Raw genomic sequence first — 18968 nt, forward strand, 5'->3', positions numbered from 1 at the left:
TCCCCTTCAGGATATCTCTTCCAATACATCCCCCCAATACATCCCCTCCAATACATCCCCTCCAATACATCCCCTCATCACATCCTACATTAACAAAAATCCCAGCTTCTGCTGTTATAAAATCAACATTCCCAAATCTACCAAAAAAGGAGACTGTCATCCATATGTTTTGCTCGATACTACAGGACACTGCAGTGTTCCAGCTACATGTACAGCGGCCTATACATAATGAAGTCTTAACCTAGTGGTTCATATCACCAGTTATATCCCAACCAACCATTAATGTTCATACTGTTTGGGAATATACCAGGAAGGGTCGGAATATCAACAATATGTAGTGTTTTCATCTATATCTGATGTTATTCAGTCATGTATGTCACTGGCTGCTATTTTTAAGGACACCATAACACTCCAGCTATAATTCTGTCACTTGTATGTAATGACGTCTTGAACAGAAAACCTAGCGGTTGATATAATGAACAACTCTTATGTCATTGGGGAACTATGGATATACAATTACAGAGGTCCTCTGTTACAAAGCAGTAATGTCCAAGCAAGGAACATACAATGGCTGTAGTTACCATCCTTCAGTTAAATTGATCTTTCCACTCAACGGTTTATTAATGGTTTATTATTTCATGTGAGTTATAGTCGTCATAGGGGTTAAAAATATTGTGGAAATCACCCTGTTCCTCAGGGCTATCTTAGAGCTGATAAATCCATGCTTATGAATAAATTGGGAGAGGGCTCTTCTATATAGGATAACTTCTGCCCAATCCTATTTCTTAATGAATAAAATATGTTTCAAACAAAAGCTTGTTAAAACAGTTTTGTGAAACAAGACTGAGTAGGCAGATGGGTGCAAATGTGAATGAGTGTTTAGCAAGGGGGTGGGTGGGTGGATGTTAAGCCAAGAGAGTGGGTGGGTAGGTGAATGGAGTGGGTGGGTGGATGGTTGAATGGGTGGGTGGATGGGTGGGTGGATGAGTAAGTGGTTGAGTGTGTGAGTGAGTGAGTGAAAGAGACTTCTCTCACGATGGAAATCAAATTTAGTTGACTCTCCTTTTGAGGAAAAATGTCTACAAAAAAAGACTAGCACAATAAACTAATAATAACCATAACAAACATGTCAATTAATATTAAACGTCACGTGCATTATTCTTTACATCTTTCTGTGCTGGAAAATCTGATTTCTGAGCCACTCCATAACCTGAGACTTCATGACCTCAGATATGATTCCAGTGAGTGGTTTTCTCATCATAACATTTAACTGCTCTTACTTAAAAGCAGTCATCTGAAAATAGTTCTCAAGATAGTAGTACCTAGGTGCATGAAGATAGGGACCGAAATAGACGTGATCATGTAATGGGAGTAAAGGATAAAAAAACTCCGACCTGCAGCTGTTGAAGCTGAAATGCGATGTCCACTAATTCATATACTCAGTGTTAGTTTCTAGTTTGTTTTGGCATCGGCTTGATGTGATGTGTGGCCTAGATGTGTAAGGAGCTGCACACACTTTGTAAATACCCACTCCAGAAATATCCAGTATTCTCATCACGGTGATCTTTCACGAACAGAGGCAAGGCTTGGATGGAGAAAACGAACACTGAAGTGAGACTTTGTTGTCAAAAGGAACGTTTTAAGTTGTAGTCAGGTGTTTTCTTACTCGCGATGCTCTAACTGGATTGGGCTGGTACAGACTGGTTGGGATTACAGTAAAGCTGTGGACTGATGATGACTACTGTGGACTGCATCCTGACATCCCTAGTCTTACCTCTTGATATGGATTTTTACAAGAATGTAATAACCAGAGTACATCACACGATAAACACAAAAATATGATGCACGCGAACTTAATGTTTCTAAAATTGTTTTCTTGCTTATCCTGGTTTGTTTCATCCTAAAATTCAGACTGCACTGTCATGGTGCAACACTGTGAGCACAATGGCCGTTTTTCAAAGGTTTGAACCAACAGAAAACCTGACTGAGTTAAATCACTACAGCTGTCCTAAGGACACTCTAACTGTCACCCTGAGAACTTTACAAGCAACATTCTTTGGGTGACGGATGTCAACTCTAATCTTCAATGACACATTTGTGCGTCACAGAATCTTCACATCTCCTTACCATCACCACATGTTTTTAACTGTGCTACACTTGATGCAGGGATTCAGAATGTCGGAGAGAACACTGTACGATTCTAACAAGAAAACACATTTACTTCTATTTCTGAAACTTGTAATAAAATTGAGCATCATGTAACACTGGCTTTAGAGCCTATTAAACAATGGCAAACTGTAAAATGAGTTGATAAGATGGGTTTAATCCCACATAAACAGTATTCTAGTTATATCACGGAGTGTCAATCTGAAGTGGGAGGATGCAGGCCTAAAAATACAGTAAATGTAATGGGATTTGAACCATGGACCTGTCACCTATCACACCTAAGGGATATAACCCTGCATAGCAAAACTACAGTGCTTCAGTCAGTCAGTCAGTCAGTTCTACAGGACGTATTGCAATATTCCAGCAATCTCACACAGAGGGACACCAGAAATGGGTTAACACATTGTACCCTTGTGGGAACTCAGACCAAGACCTTCCTATGACAAACGAACACTTCAATCACTAGGCTACCCCAGTGCTTCAGACATGGGACACAATGATGTGAGTGAGCGGCTAAGGTTTGAGGCTGTAGACACAGTATTTGCCATACATAAAACACACTCAGCCACAACAAGTATCTGGACAGAATACATGTCAGCTATAAATGCATGGTGTAATGGCAGTAACACAATGACAGCAGAGGACTACACAAACCAGTGGATAAAAGAGTTCTGTTTAGCACTACACTGTACAGTATTTCGCTTGTAGCCTGGTGTGTCAACTTTTTGTCACTAGAAAGCCTGGGCTGGTGTGGATCCTCAGCTTACAACTGAAACCCTTCAGCACAGATGATGTGACAGATCAAACTTCAGATCAATCTGGGATTCCACTCACAGCCAATGATGACCAGGAAGTCACTTCAACCACAGGGCGGCCAACCAGTGACCACACCCACCCAACACCACACCCAAGACATGCTCCATGACAAGTTTAACTGACAATCTTCTTAAACCCCACAAAAGTACATAAACTTCAAATCTATCCACTCAGACAATGGTATTAACACAAATGAGAATCGTGGCACCAATTTCAGATCTATCCTTTTAAAAACAAGCACCAAGAAGTGAGGATCAATGAAGGAGATTTATACCACAGCAGAATTGTCACGAATATGGTTGTACAATCTCACCTCAAAGAATCGGCTTCGGGTGATAAGCAAATATGGGCATCCACTGCAATCAGGAATATGTTTTCCTTCCCCTACAGTTAATGATGGTGGCGCTAGATCAAACGCTAGTGACAAATTGGGAGGACTATAATGACGTCTAACTAGAAGCTGACCACCTTAGGAGGGCTGAACCTCTAGACAGTGCTCAATAGGGTAATCTAATGATCTGAATCTACGTCAAGTGTTCCCCCTCTGGGTCTAAACTTGTTGATGTTAAATGTATCTCCAGGGATCTGAACATGTTGATGTCAAGTGTCAAACATTGCTAACTGATTCTAGAATGAGTAGAAATCTAACTCCATATCACACAGTTCTTCTAGATATTCTGAATATACAGTAACACGAAACATAGTATGACTGATACTAGAATCTGAAAATAAAAAACAATTTTTAGCTAAATATTTCTTGGGAAAGAGTTTACCATAAAATCATTAAAAAGACAACAGCATGTCTTATTAGCTCAATACCATTTTAACTCTTTTTCCTCATAGGCTGCTAAAACTGACAACATCTGAGTATGAATATTTCCATCTTTTAGCATCTTTGGCATTTAACAATCCTTCCATGACCACTCCTTAAAGTCTCGTAATTAGCCTCTATTCCAGTCATCATGTTCGTGACACTGCGGCTATTCACAGATTTGCAGTCTTTGCCATATTGAAAACTGAACTGCCATACTAAAATTTGAACTGCATTCCACTAAACAGGACTAAAATACCTTCCAGGCAGATATATATCTCTTCTTGGCAGTACCAATGGTGAAAATAAAACTGGCAACCAATATTTATGAAAGCCTGTAGAAGTTAACCACAGATGCTGATTTTAAAATCACTACTGTTTTCAAAATTTAAAGTCATTTTTTTTTCATTAATTCGGGCATCTCCAGAAGTGAAAATGAATACAACCTAAATTAAGCTAACTCAGCCTTCCCCAGCTTAGTAACTTTGAAATCCTCTAAACCCTCAAGAAACAATTTTGGTGACACAATTATTCCCAGTAGACGTCTCAAAGTTTCAAAACTGACAGTAAAACTTCAAATGAAGGAGATATTTCGAGTCTCATTAATCACACCATATTACTGCAAAAATGAATTAACTTCGACAAGACATTGCTTGTTAATGGAAAACACTATTCCACAATGTCCAATACCAAGAAGTGACTCCCACACACACGGCAGCTGATGAGTGGCTTCCAAATCCATGTATAAGACAGAGTGATTTGAGTGAGCTAACTCTTTGTGACCATCAACTTTCACTGCTTACCATCTCATGAATACCAGTGTTACAGCACAAACATCACGCAGGCCCTGAATAATAAGCATTAGTTCTGCCTATCAGTATAAGAGCTAAGGACGAAAGTGTCTGAAGAGAAATCTTCCAAGGAATGATCAATTCTCTCAAATCATCTTCATTGACGTCATAGAACTGTGTCGCGGCTGCCGTTAGGTTGGAGCAGTATGTTTTCTCTAATTACTCTCTCACAGAATGTGTTTGCTGCGGGCCGAGGCCTCCGTCACTCGTCAAGGATTAAAGTCAGAACTTGCTTCCTTTGTATAAAGGGGATTAATCCAGTGATTGCAATTCAAATAATGTCCATGAATGTAAGCAAGCTGGCCGAATTGGATCACGTCCTCTAAGGAATTAGAGGTTTTATACAGACTTAGGAAGAATCTCGTTACATCCAACAGAATCAGGAGCATTAGTGAAGGTGGACAAACATGTCATCCATTTAAACGCAATTTATGGCTACAAATTAGAATTATGACACCATAATGTTCCCTTGAAAGTAAATTTTTACAAATTGTAAGTGTTTAGTATATGTAGCAAAAATTATTTCGGTATTTGTTGTGACAAAAAGAGATGTTTAAAAAATTACATGTTTTTAATGTGGAAGCAAAACAAATAAACATTCCAGATATCAAAGATTATTATTTTCAATGGTGAAAATTACTGTGGGTCCTTAAGTGATTAAGGCAGTTTTGATGTATCTGAATCTCTGGACACATGGAATCTATCACTGCAAACATCAGGATCAATTAAAGCCTCAGTACTATGATTATGAGATTTGGGATATAATACCAATAATACAAAAATAACCCTGAGACAGAATATTCTAAAGAATCCTTACTTAATAGATTATTCCCTAAATATGTATCTTTTTCATTCATATTGACATTTCATTATCAATGATTTAAGGAATTCTTCATTAGCATTCCCTGCCCCAAGGGAGATGATTTGGCTGATAAGAAATCCTGCAGGATGTTTCCCCCGCTAAACCTCTCCAGTCCACACCTGGCGAAGTAACATCTGGAACTGTCATGGCCCACCAAGAGAAGCAGACGTACTGTCTACATTGTGTTTCTACCATCAAGGGGAAGAGGCAAGATGAGCCTGACAGAGACACGGGCATGTTAACTTCGCTTGGAAGCCAAGCATGCAAGACATGCAGCACAAGGAAGTTCAAGGTCGCAATCATTAATGTCTACTTTGCCTCTGTTTTCATTGGTGAGTCAACTTAGAGAGCAGGCAGTCTCAGCCAGACACGATCCAACTGGAATATCTTCAAGTGCAGGATGGCATTTGCAGACGTTGAAGGAACTGTTTTATAGTGAAGACACAAACTTCCTGACTTCTGATGTACTCAAAAATCGTGGCTTGTGATGGAGAAGATTTCAACTTGTTCCCTTGTCTGCCCATCAACCCACACAGCAGAACTACTTTCCCAAACTTTCACTCTCGTCTTGAACCTCAAGATAGGGATTCCTAGATGAGAATCTAACAGACTATTTGATTCAGGTTAACGTTCAGCTCATCACAAACTGAAATCAGAAACAGTTTCAATAAAACTTTCACCAAACTTTATTTTCCATGGTGGACAGAAAACTACAATTGTCAAAATCAATTTCAATCCACAACTACCTTCATAATTCATGTATAAGGGAGGGTCATTTTTGGTCAGAAGAAACCAACACAGTGTCAAAGTGGGTGATCGCTAGAGCTCAGGGGCTGATCTTAGCCATCCCTGCCAACCTGCTATGAATTTTGTGTAATTTCTTACACATTTCTTACCAAAAAACTTTACATTAACATATAGATGTAACTTTTGAGTATCAATGATAAAAGTAACCTACATGGCTATGGCCAGTGTCCTGGTATCAGGAAGGTTTGATTGTTCAGGAATTATCTTCAAAGTGGAAAATATCAGACTCGATGTGTGTATCCTTTGCAACTATATCATCTATGTTTTCATGTCAGTTAAAAAACATATCAGAACTGGTATTTATACACTTCAGATATATATCTGTATCAGATGATTGGTGAGGAAAACACTGTTTCGTCCATGAAAGCTCAAGGACCATAAGTAGGGTAAATCTGGGATCTAACACCATTGCTTGAGTATCCTTGCACAGCTAATGTCTCTAGTTCCTCGCTTCAATCCCCAGCTACATGATGGCAGTCTGTGCATAATTGCTCATAGACAACACCATTAGTGAGTATGGTTTTATGCCGCGATTGGCAATAGTCCAGCAATATCATAGCTGGGAACACCAGAAATGGGCTTCACACATAGCACCCATGTGGGGAGTCGAACCTGGGTCTATGCTTTAATCATTAGGCTACCCAAACCCTAACTATGGCATAAATGGTAAGGTGAATAATGTTTATAATATCATTATATTGTTTGGATAACATTTCATTAAAATACTTAAGGCCCAAAGATTATGCCATCCTTTCTGATTACAGCCAGGTCTTGCACTGCCCCAATCCGGTATATATGACCCTAGTAGAGGCAAGCTGGGTCAACAGGGCAGTTGATTACATACAGCAAGTTGTCAGGAAACTATTCTTCCTGACGACCTTTGTCCGGTGTCAAGTGGGTGTATATTGTTTTCTGGCGACAACAGTTCCGTGTAACTGATAGTCCACAAACAGATTCTAAAGTAGCGGCAAACAAAACAGGATTTGACATGGATTTTTTTTTATATTAAATAATTCAACTTAGGGAAAATATTCAAACAAATTCAAATGCTTGTCCAATTTCTCTGAGACTTCATAAAATACTGTCATTATATGAATGGTAAATATGTCAGTCTGACATACTGAAAGACATCTGATTCAAATCACTGATACAAAAAGTATTTCCAACAAGGACACACCAAATTTATGAAGTAATGAATCAGGGTTATCAAACAGGAGACAAAGTCCCAACATTTATAACCCCCAGAAGTAGTTTCCACCCAAGCAGTATCAGTAGGTCCAGTCCACAACACTTGGCATGTTAGAAAGGTCAAGATGTGTTGTAATGAAAGTAGTATTATCTGGACTCCTTACAGTAACACACTGGGTAAGCTTTCAAAGATGGCTTCTAGGGGACCATATATAAAACCATAATGCCTTTTGAACATTTAGGGATATTTTAGTATCCTACATCATGCCATAACTAGCTGACGTTTTGGTTATGTTTGTCACTTGATACATAAACTTCAAAGAAACACTATGTCAGCTTGTACATGAAATAACTGCACTTGTTGGAACACTATAGAACTACAAAACAAAAACTTTTGACACCATCCCTTAAAAGAAGCCACATGATTTGTTTCCTTCCCTGGTGCCTCCCTTCCGCCTAGGTGGAGCTCAGTACATCCAATGTGATTAAATAATCCAAGTTTAGACCACCACAACATCCTGAATGAGGTTATTCAAGGTTTATTGAGAGTGGAAAATGTTTGTGATTAAGAAATGTCAAACAGTTCATTTCCATACGGCTGGAGTAAGATAGCAAATCTAGCATGTAATCGGAAATATTCCACTCCTGCATGAGCGAGGAATATCTGAAAAGGTCTTAAATCTGAAATTTGCAATAAAAAATATTTGCCAACACCAGAAAGCAACTGAGATTCAAAACAAACACCAGGAAAAAACAACAAATTAAATCATCTGATGAATAGTGGATCTAAACTATTTAACCAGACTATCCCCAACCATCACCTTGAAAAAACAATCACAAAGGTCAAAGGGAGAGAATTTAACGTATACTACCCAACTTTTGATAAGGATACTGGGATAAATATGTAAGCAGTATGAAGGCACTAGCCCTGTAAGAAGTTGGATGGTATACAAGAATAGATTAAAAAAAAAAGAATCACTATACCATATGCCATTAGTTAAATCTTAAGTCTAAAGTTTTAGAAAAAGGTTCATGTTAGTATCATAAAGAGAGATGCAGAAGTTTACAATGCCCCATTCTTTAAAATTATTACAGTTAATCAGTAATGACATCACCCATTCTAAAATTATTGTACTTTACCGATTTTCACAAATCTTAGTCTAATAGTCATGTCTAACCCTGATCCAGTAAATTCATTCCTCTCAGCACAACTTCGCAGGGATAATATACCCATTTATAAGGTGATATACAATCATGATACACAATGAGATGAATTACCACTCAAAAACATTCATTTTACATAACAAAAGTTCTTTAAACTTAAAAAAATGCCTTTAATATCAGCCAATGTATATGAAAATGTACATAATTTTCAGGAATGGATGATTTCTTAAGTGTATATCAAGATGAAGATACATTATTTAATGAAAAACACAACAGTCATTAAACAAACTTTCCAAGAAAGGGCCCCACACATTTGAGGTGAAATAGTTGAGGGTTGAGATAAGATAGAAGAAAGAGAGTCTGTAACACTTACAAGGGGAACATTTTCTTTATCTAATCCCTCCTTTATCTTGATGAGATGTGCAAGTACATGAGCATGCATCTACAACAGGCACAGGTAGCACATCATTAGTACAAATATGGATGTACCAAATTGATAGCGCACAAAACAATTTGTCATTTAAAAAAAAATCACTGTATCATAAACCTTTGAATAAGTGTTGGATCTGTTTTACAGTAATGGCAACAGGAAAATATATTTTCAAGTGAAGATGTAATATTGGGTCATCAAATGGGGGTTCTGACAATTACAAAGCTGATCAATTTGAAATAAAATCTGAGTAAATCTGCACATCAGCAGAAAGCTGCCATCCATCATTTTATATAAAACATTCTGAAGAATCTGAATTCAAGAGGCATTAGAATTTATTGTTTTTAATTTCAAATATTTTTTAAGAAAAGACTAAAAACTTTGATGAGACAAAAACAATGAGTCACATATCCCCCTGTAACTCAAACTGTTGAAGATGTGCTTACATAATGATGGGGACTACTTATAATGCAATCAATATACATCTAACATTTCCCAGGCATTTTAGGAACTAGGTAGCTATTGAATGCACACATTTATTCAAGGATTTAAGATAGGTGATTGGTACAGATCTGGCGGCTATCTGCTGAAGATGCATCTAGTATTCTTGTTGAGACACTGTAAAATTAACTCCCTGCCATGGAGAAGGTGATGATGGTGATTGGAAGGAAAAAAGGAGGTTCATTGTCATGAAGATATGGCGACATGTCGACACGATGATGGCATAGGATGACACATGAATACACTGGTCAATGTCACAATAACATCCATACGTTGCATGCACCATGGATTTACTATTCCACATACTTGTGTACAATATCACACATATGCAATAAATGTACCAGTGTATAATAACACACATATACAATAAATGAACTATTTTACATTATCACACACATACAACATACAAGCCACCGTAATATACAACATATACAATATGCAAGCTATTGTACAATATCACACACATACAACATACAAACTATAGTAAAATATCATACAAAAATATGGTGTACTGTACAATGTGACACGTTCTATAATATGGAGCAATGTCACATATTCAACATATATTCCATAGCACAAAATACAAAGTCCATTGCACAATATCACACATATCAATGCATTGCCTATTGTAAGATAGTAGATATATCAAAAGATCACACATCTATCACAGCCACTGTCAACTACAATACATTTAAAACCAATACAATAAATACACCACATTATTCATGCATGGCATGCAATAAACCATGCACCACATGTTACACAATACACATGACACTGTTCACATAATACCCATACAGTTAAACTTCATTCATACAGACAATACTGGAAAACCACACAATCCACCTCCTTCTCAGAACAATGAACAAAGAACAACTGTGCCCAAGATGACTATAGAAAAACATCCCTTTTCCACTTTGAAACACTTATGTGTACAACTATTGGTCACAAAGTACAGAATTTAGAGCATATGATAACATATATCCTACATGATAAACCTTAAACGTATATATTACAGAATATATCCTACAAGTTAAACCTTAAACGTATATATTACAGCATATATCCTACATGTTAAACCTTAAACGTATATTGCAACATATATCCTACAAGTTAAACCTTAAACATACATTACAGCATGTATCCCACAAGTTAAACCTTAAACGTATATTACAACATATATCCTACAACCTTAAATATACATTACAACATATATCCTACAAGTTAAACCTTAAACGTATATATTACAATATATACCCAACAAGTTAAACTTTAAATATATTTAACAACATACAAGTATATCCTACAAGTTAAACCTTAAATGTATATCACAACATACATCCTCAAAGTTAAAGGTAAGGTATATATATCACAGAATATATCACACAAGTTATTCCTTAAATGTTTAAAATAGCCTACAAGTTACATCTCAAGTATATATTTCACAGCATATATCCTACAAGTATTTACCAAACTTTTAACAACACAATCACAGAGAAGAGAAGACAACGTCAACAGCTGTATAATCCCTCATCAGACAGTGAATCGTTTGGAAATCCATGTTCAAGGCTCAAACTCAAACTATAATGGCCCTGTTTCTGCATATTCAACCAGACTGACACAAGGTGTGATGTTTCCTTTCAGATAGAAGACTTGCATCAACAAACTGCTGGAAACTATTAATTGAAGACCTACCAAATTGGGCAAAAAGTCTGGGTATCTGGTTAGCAAGAGACAGAACGTGCATCCCACAAAGATAAAATGGTTTGGCAATTCTTCAACCCACAGAAGCCTCTATGTCAAGGGAACGAAGATCCAGACAAATTTTGGGATAAATTCATTAAGTTTAGTGCATGTGGGAGAGAGCAAGCTGCAAGAATGTTCAGGGAGGGCTGAGTATCTGCAACAATGTAGACTGTCATGGCCGGATATGGGACATGAAAGCAACTATGGAACATTCAGATCTAAGAGTATCACTGAATCATCTCAAATGAAAGGGGCTGTAATCACAAAGATTGTCAGAATCAACACTCTGAACTCATTAAGAGACACACTTAGGAGTGCAGTTTTACTGGCACTGAGAGTAACTTTAGCCATGAGACAAATGAAAGTATTCTGAAAGAAAGGCATTTCAACCTGATGAAAGGACAATTCTGGGCTAATTATAGTTTTTGTGACTAAAACTTCAGAAAATTCTTAGAATCCAAAGTAACGTAATGTATGTTTTTTATTTCTCTCATATAAACTGTGTAAAGTTTGAAACTAAGCATGAGGCCATTGTATGTTAGGTGATTAAAGGCAAGCTTAAAAGTTTTCGTTTAATGTTCTTGCTAACTGATCGACTTAACAGTTTTTATGAAGAGCTAGAGTTCTTAAGTTTCACACTTGGAGTGTCACAGAAAGATATTACATTACATGAACACTGACTTGATTAAGAAAACAAGTGGGAGTGAAAAATATTTAGTCTGAAGAAGAAACCCATGCTCACGTCAGGCAGCCTCATCGATAGCTGTTCAATTTAACAAAATGGCATCTACAGTTGTTATACAGAACTATTTTAAACATCCATAGTCTCTACAATTCTAAATAATTTGGATGTCACAACAGTTTTTACTTGATTCTCATACCGTTTCCATTTCACTAAAGAACACTTGTTTGCAAAAGCATAGTTCAAAATAGTTTGTGTGCTTTTACATTTTCAGCAGTATTCCAGCAATATCACAGTGGCAGACACCAGAGATGGCCTTCACACATTGTACCCGTGATCCCAATCACAGTCAGTGTTTAGTCTGTCATACTGACCCTGAAGCAAATATATCCAAGAAAGCCCATGCAAGTCTAGAAAATGTGGCAAGTCTAGATTCCCCTAGCTTCTGACAATGAAGAAAGTATCAGGGCTCCATTTCATTATATTATATATTATATTATAAATTTTTTACGGTAAAATATGTTCATTTCAGAGACTAGTTGACAGTCTATCAAATGTCCAGCACAAGGAGCGATAAGGCCAGCTCATCCTCCCTAGTTCAGCTGAACATGGGGTTCATGTGGAATGATACACTTATTGCACAATTCTGAGTGGAATGTTACAAAATAATTATCTGATCTTACCTTTGAACACATACAAATCTCAAGATAGTGAATTATTTACCAATTACACATTCATTAGCAATTACCTTTTAGAGTCTATCAAAATCCTTCACTTCTTCAATGGAATGTCTGTAAAATGCCTCCCTTCAATACACGTATGGTGCCCTTCAGACCACACGTCTAATTAATTACCCAACGGCAATCAAACTACTCTCAAACCAAGTAATACCCATTTCCTTTGCTTTCATAACAACACGGCTTAGGCTTATCATGTTTGCACACAAGAAATATTACCTCCTCAGAAACATTTAGCCAGAACTAAAAAGCAGCATATGAGTTCTGCTAATTATGCATTACAGCCGTGGAATTTTTACTTCCTGCAATAAATGTAATCTGTATACCCTTCTGACGCTGTCCGACTGAGGGTCTTGTTAAGAAATCTGAGGGATACAAGTTAAAGGAGAATATAATGCTTGGTGGATGACGGAGTGAAACTGACAGAGATACATTCTACATGGAGCTGATCCATAGCATTTACAATATTTACTTAAATGTGTGTGTGTGTGTGTGTGTGTGTGTGTGTGTGTGTGTGCGTAAGACACAGAGAGAGAGAGGAGAGAGAGAGATAAAGAGAGACTCACTGACAAAGCATTGATGGATTTATCACTGACATTCAACACAACATAATTTTGTAACAGAACTGACATATTAAGACAAGAATTGTCGATGTCAGCTTTTTTATTTAGGGGAACATGACGTTTTGGTTCATATTTTGGATCCTTCATATGTTCCAAAACAAGGTGTTCCTTGAGATATGAACCTGACATCCATAAATTCTTTCTTTTATGTGTATCACTTCTAAATGCAATTCAAATTAAAATAAGAACATTTTTTTACAACTGCAACATTCAAAGTTGTCATTACATCATATTGCTAACCACACAGATTTACATTTAATAAAGTTCAAATATACTATTACTGACGAAGGTTTTCAATATCCCAATTATTGATCCTGTCTGACCGACTGGCTGGGTTTGGAGTGATTGTCTCTACACCCATTCTGACAGCAATGGCAATGTCCGGAGGTGTTGCTAAATCCATAAATCAATTTGTCTTACTTCAAATTATTAACAAGCTACTTGAACTCATGTACAAGTGCTGGCATTACTTCCATTTCTTGCAGACGTCAAATATTTAAAAAGGTGACAAACATCAAGCAAATGCACATAATCAGCATGTTTTCTTTAACACATATTTCAGACATTGTTTGCAAGTCTCACCAAACGAGAGTTGTTTAACTCTAACTTGATTTATATTGGTCCATTGAAATATAAGTAGTGACACATAAAATAATCTAATTAATCTGCAAAATGACAAAATGATAAAAGTAAATAGGATTATCATGAAATGTTAACTTGTAAAATATATCACAGCATCTCACCTTGAGGAATTCCTTGATAAGAGTATGAGGGTTCTTCATATTTCGAACTCAACTTCAAGCACAACAAATGTTCTAGTTTTTTGGTGACAAGTCTTATATATACAGCTTCTGCCTCATGTTATTACTTACAGGAACAACGGTTTTCAGGTGACTAACAATTCTATTTTGAAACTAGCGCCACAGTTGAACCGAAGCGCCATAAACGACAATACAATCGACAACACGAACACCAGAACTGAGTCATGGTGGACCAATCAGATTGTTTCCTCGAAGTTTGGCATCCAGATGTAATCCTACAGTAACGGGCATGTTGGGCGGAGTTGAATAAATAGACCAGGGACTACTTAGCTACAACATTAAACAACGCACTTGAAATGTACACCCTCCAGCTAATATGGAACAGTCACAAGACAAAATGGAGAAGAGTTCAAGTGTAAGGAAAAGGGGTGTGTGAGACACAAGTCAACAGTAGGCCTATGGGTTCGAACACGTTTAAGTGTCAGTGTGCTGTGTTTATTATTCATGTACAATATTACTAAATATTTTGTTATTTGATGTAGGTCACCTATTTTCCTTATTCAGTGCAAAGCATGGAAACACATAAAATAGGGCACATGCTATATATTTATCCTATTTTGTTCACACCATTCTTTAATCATATTTTATCCAACAAGCATAAAAAAATACACCAAATACACTTTGACTTAACCTTATTTTTTATCTTATTTTTGAAGCTTTAAGACACTTTTCTTTTTCATTATTTCAATTTTGATGTTTCTTAAAAAGAAAACCTTTCGTTACTTGTGTAAGCAACCTTAACAACCCAGTGAACAAATATGTTCTATAGCAATACACTTGGAGCAACAATTTCTTCCCCCTAATAATACACACTTTTCAAAACAATTAACCATATAACTAACCTATTTATGCATGAACAGACTGTCCCAAAAGCCATATGAGTATGTACTTCAAATGTGAACACAAAATGCAAAAACAGTTTTCTTGCACTTGAAGGCAGCTCCTGTTGCTAGAGAAACGTGAAGCTATTGGATATTTGAGATCTCCAACACACACACCAGGCACACATGTGTGAGTCACACTGCGTGACTTCCTGTGCTTCCGAAACAGAGTGTGTAAAAATAAAGATGTGTAGATGTGACATGATTGCTAATGTATGTCTGTAAACCATAGCTGCCCTTTCTTTACCAGTCAGATGGTTTCTGGGGTCAACTCTCTAAAAACAGGGACACTGATTAAACTAGATTCTACCAACATAATGTCACTCATACAAAGAACAGTATTTTACTTAGTACAACATGATATTATATATACTATAGCAATATCTCATTGTGTCTGGACAATACCAAATTAGAAATGGCTAATACAATGTGATACCTGGAGAATACATTGTTATACCTGTGTAATACATTATTATACCTAGATAATACATTGTTATCCCTGGATAATACAATATTACACCTGGACAATATTACATCATACTTAGATAATACAATATTGTACCTGGATAATACAATATTACATCGAGACAATATGACATAATATCAGGACAATATGACATTCCACCTGCACAATATGACATTATACCTCTGCAAGACGCCACAATACAATGGCAGTCTGACAATATACCTGGCCAGGTCAACATTTTCTTAGTGCAATACAACATTATATACCTGTCTAAGACAACGTCATGCCTTGACAATATGATATGAACAACACTAATGTTGTACATGGGTAAAACAACAATATTTTGAACGATACAACTGAATATGAAAGCACACCAACATAATACCCTGGCTCTACTCATAATGCAACAACAATCTGGATTTCCTTTCATCACGTAGGTACAATGGTATGGGTGCAACGGAAAGTGTAACAAGAAACGGTTCTGTCACTCATTTGATCACATCAGACAAACTGTCACAAAAACACAAAGCTGAGAAAACCATGATAGACAAAGTATTCTGAAGAAGAAAGCAAACAAGAAAACACTATGGACACAGTGGACATTATTTGGCTCACGTATCCTGAATACTACTTCTGAACATTCCTAATCATCGCTCAGTCTTGCACAGCATCAAAGGGAAAAGCACTTTTGGTGTTCTTCCATGTAAAGGTATAACACATAGATAAAAATAAAACAAAAGTAAAAACCAAACTCACTCAAAGTTAAGTGTTTTCTCTATACTTTATATTTTCTTCACCTATGTTATTTTCTGCATGAAAAGAAAACATTTCCTGTGAAATGTCAATGTCACTGTACTTTCTTAACTTCTTCTTCAAGATGTACCCTCTTTGCTTCCTTCTTTACATCTGAGAATTAAGATCTTGTCCCTAAATTGATCTGATCTAATGAAGAGATTACAAAATAATGTACACAACCAGCAAATAAAGTCATCAAGAAAGGAGGAAAAAACATAACAGTAAACAGACTCCTGTCACTAACTGTAGGCAAGAAGCAAACCCCTGTCACTAACTCTAGGCCACAAGCAAATTCCCATCACTAACTGAAGCCAACAAGCAAACTTCTGTCACTAACTGGAGGCATCTAACAAACTCCTGTCTTTAACTCTAGACCACAAACAAACTCCCATCACTAACTGTAGCCAACAAGCAAACTTCTGTCACTAACTCTAGGCCACAAACAAACTCCTGTCACTAACTGTAGCCAACAAGCAAACTCCTGTCACTAACTCTAGGCCACAAACAAACTCATGTCACTAACTGCAGCTAACAAGGAAACTCCTGTCACTAACTAAAGACTCCCAACACTAACTGTATGCAACAAGCAAACTCATGTCACTAACTCTAGGCAACAAGCAAACTCCTGTCACTAACTGTAGCAAACAAGCAAACTCCTGTCACTAACTAAAGACTCCCATCAGTAACTGTATGCACCAAGCAAACTTCTGTCAGTTGAGGCATTAAACATAGTTTCAAACAAACTCCTGTCACTACTAACTGGAGACAACAAACAAACTCCTGTCACTAAGTGGAGGCATCAAACAAACTCCAGTCACTAAGTGGAGGCATCAAACATGGTTTCATATAAACTCCCATTACTAACTGGAGGCAACAAGCAAACTCCTGTCACTAACTGTAGCCAACAAGCAAACCCCTGTCACTAACTCTAGGCCACAAGCAAACTCCTGTCACTAACTAAAGACTCCCATCACTAACTGTATGCAACAAGCAAACTCCTGTCACTAACTCTAGGCCACAAGCAAACTCCTGTCACTAACTCTAGGCCACAAGCAAACTCCTGTCACTAACTGTAGCAAACAAGCAAACCCCTGTCACTAACTAAAGACTCCCATCAGTAACTGTATGCAGCAAGCAAACTTCTGTCACTAAGCTGAGGCATTAAACATAGTTTCAAATAAACTCCCATCACTAACTGGAGGCAACAAGCAAACTCCTGTCACTAACTGGAGGCAAGTAGCAAACTCCTGTCTATAAGTGGAGGCAACAAGCAAACTCCCGTCACTAACTGTATGCAACAAGCAAACTCCCATCACTAACTGAAGGCAACATGCATAAGCTCAAATTCCTGCAACAAACATGGTTTGAAGCAAACTCATGCCACCCACTGGAAGCATGAAGCAAACGTTGTCACTAACTCAACATGCATAAACTCAAGCAAGCTCCTGTTACAAATAGGAGGCAAAATATATAGCAGAAGCAAACTCCTGTCACGAACTGAAGTCAAGCCTCTGCAAACCCCTGTTACATACTGTGGAAGCTACAAACACAACCTCAAGCAAACATAATAATAACATCACAAATCATTAAAAATATTATCATAAAGCTTACCTCTCCTTGAAGTGTTGCTGCTGACATAGCACTACTAGTACTGCAAGTATCTCCGGAAGACGAAGACGTTGTATCCGCAGAAGACGACACCGTTACCATGGAAGTAAAGGATTCGGAAGATGGCAACGAGGCATTGTCCGAGAAAGCAGAGTCTGTTTCACCTGTATCATAAGTGGTATCCACTGTTTGCCCATTGTATACATTGTTGCGGTATCCCAATCCTTGTGTGATCTCGGCTGCAAGGGCGTCAAGCTCCGCCTGAATCATATCACTCCCACCACCACTTCCACCTCCTCCTCCACCACCTCCATCTTTCTTTTCGTGTGGCTGATGTTCATTGACCATCTCAGCTGGGTATCCACCCAGGCTACGTGAGAGCTCGGTTTGAGTTGTATTTAGCTGTGTTTCCAGCTCACAAAGTTCTCCCAGAATTGCATCAAAGTTGACATCCTGGTTCTCTGTAACAGTGAGAGAGGAACTGCATAAGATGGAGATTCATTGGAATAATATATATATATATATGTGTGCTTCAGTTTTATCATGGCACAATGTGAGAAGAATTGCTCAAAATAATGCTTAGATAAACAAAATGTATACCACACAAAACAAGTGACAGATCGCCATATGGTCATGATGACTGTATAATTCAATCCACTGATACTTGGATCCTGGTGCAGCTAGGGGGGCTAAGTTCACTTAACAAACTAAATCAACTGAAGACCACTTCCTTCTGACATGGCCATGGGAGACATTTTCAATGACAAAACAGAATAAAACTGAAGCTCTTGCTGGAGTATGTCCGGCAACAGAGAGGCAAATTCAAAACTGTAACAATCTGAAATGTGATAAACATTCAATAAAGTTTAACATACTACAAAGAGCAAAGAATACAGAAATACAAGCATGTAACAAATCAGTGAAATGTCATCAAAATGCACTGGAGACCTTACGCCTGCTTTTTACTCAAGTACTTACATCTTGGCATGCTGGTTGTTGTTCTTTTTTTCTCT

General features: G+C 37.4%; 1 protein-coding gene across 3 annotated transcripts in view; it reads right to left on the reverse strand.

Moving 5' to 3' along the window:
* The window catches only part of LOC137256179 (ras-associated and pleckstrin homology domains-containing protein 1-like), a 177669-nt gene that overhangs the window by 14155 nt on the left and 144546 nt on the right, over nt 1-18968 (reverse strand). For 2 of the 3 annotated variants that reach the window (XM_067793887.1, XM_067793888.1), the window contains one exon: nt 17959-18416. In XM_067793887.1, coding sequence (XP_067649988.1) covers nt 17959-18416 — 458 coding nt within the window. Of the gene's footprint in view, nt 1-9038; nt 9108-17958; nt 18417-18968 lie in introns of all 3 variants that reach the window. The other variant, XM_067793886.1, reaches the window with a different exon arrangement.

Source organism: Haliotis asinina, chromosome 11 (genome assembly GCF_037392515.1).
Source record: "Haliotis asinina isolate JCU_RB_2024 chromosome 11, JCU_Hal_asi_v2, whole genome shotgun sequence".
In the NCBI taxonomy this organism is placed as follows: Eukaryota; Metazoa; Mollusca; class Gastropoda; order Lepetellida; family Haliotidae; genus Haliotis; species Haliotis asinina.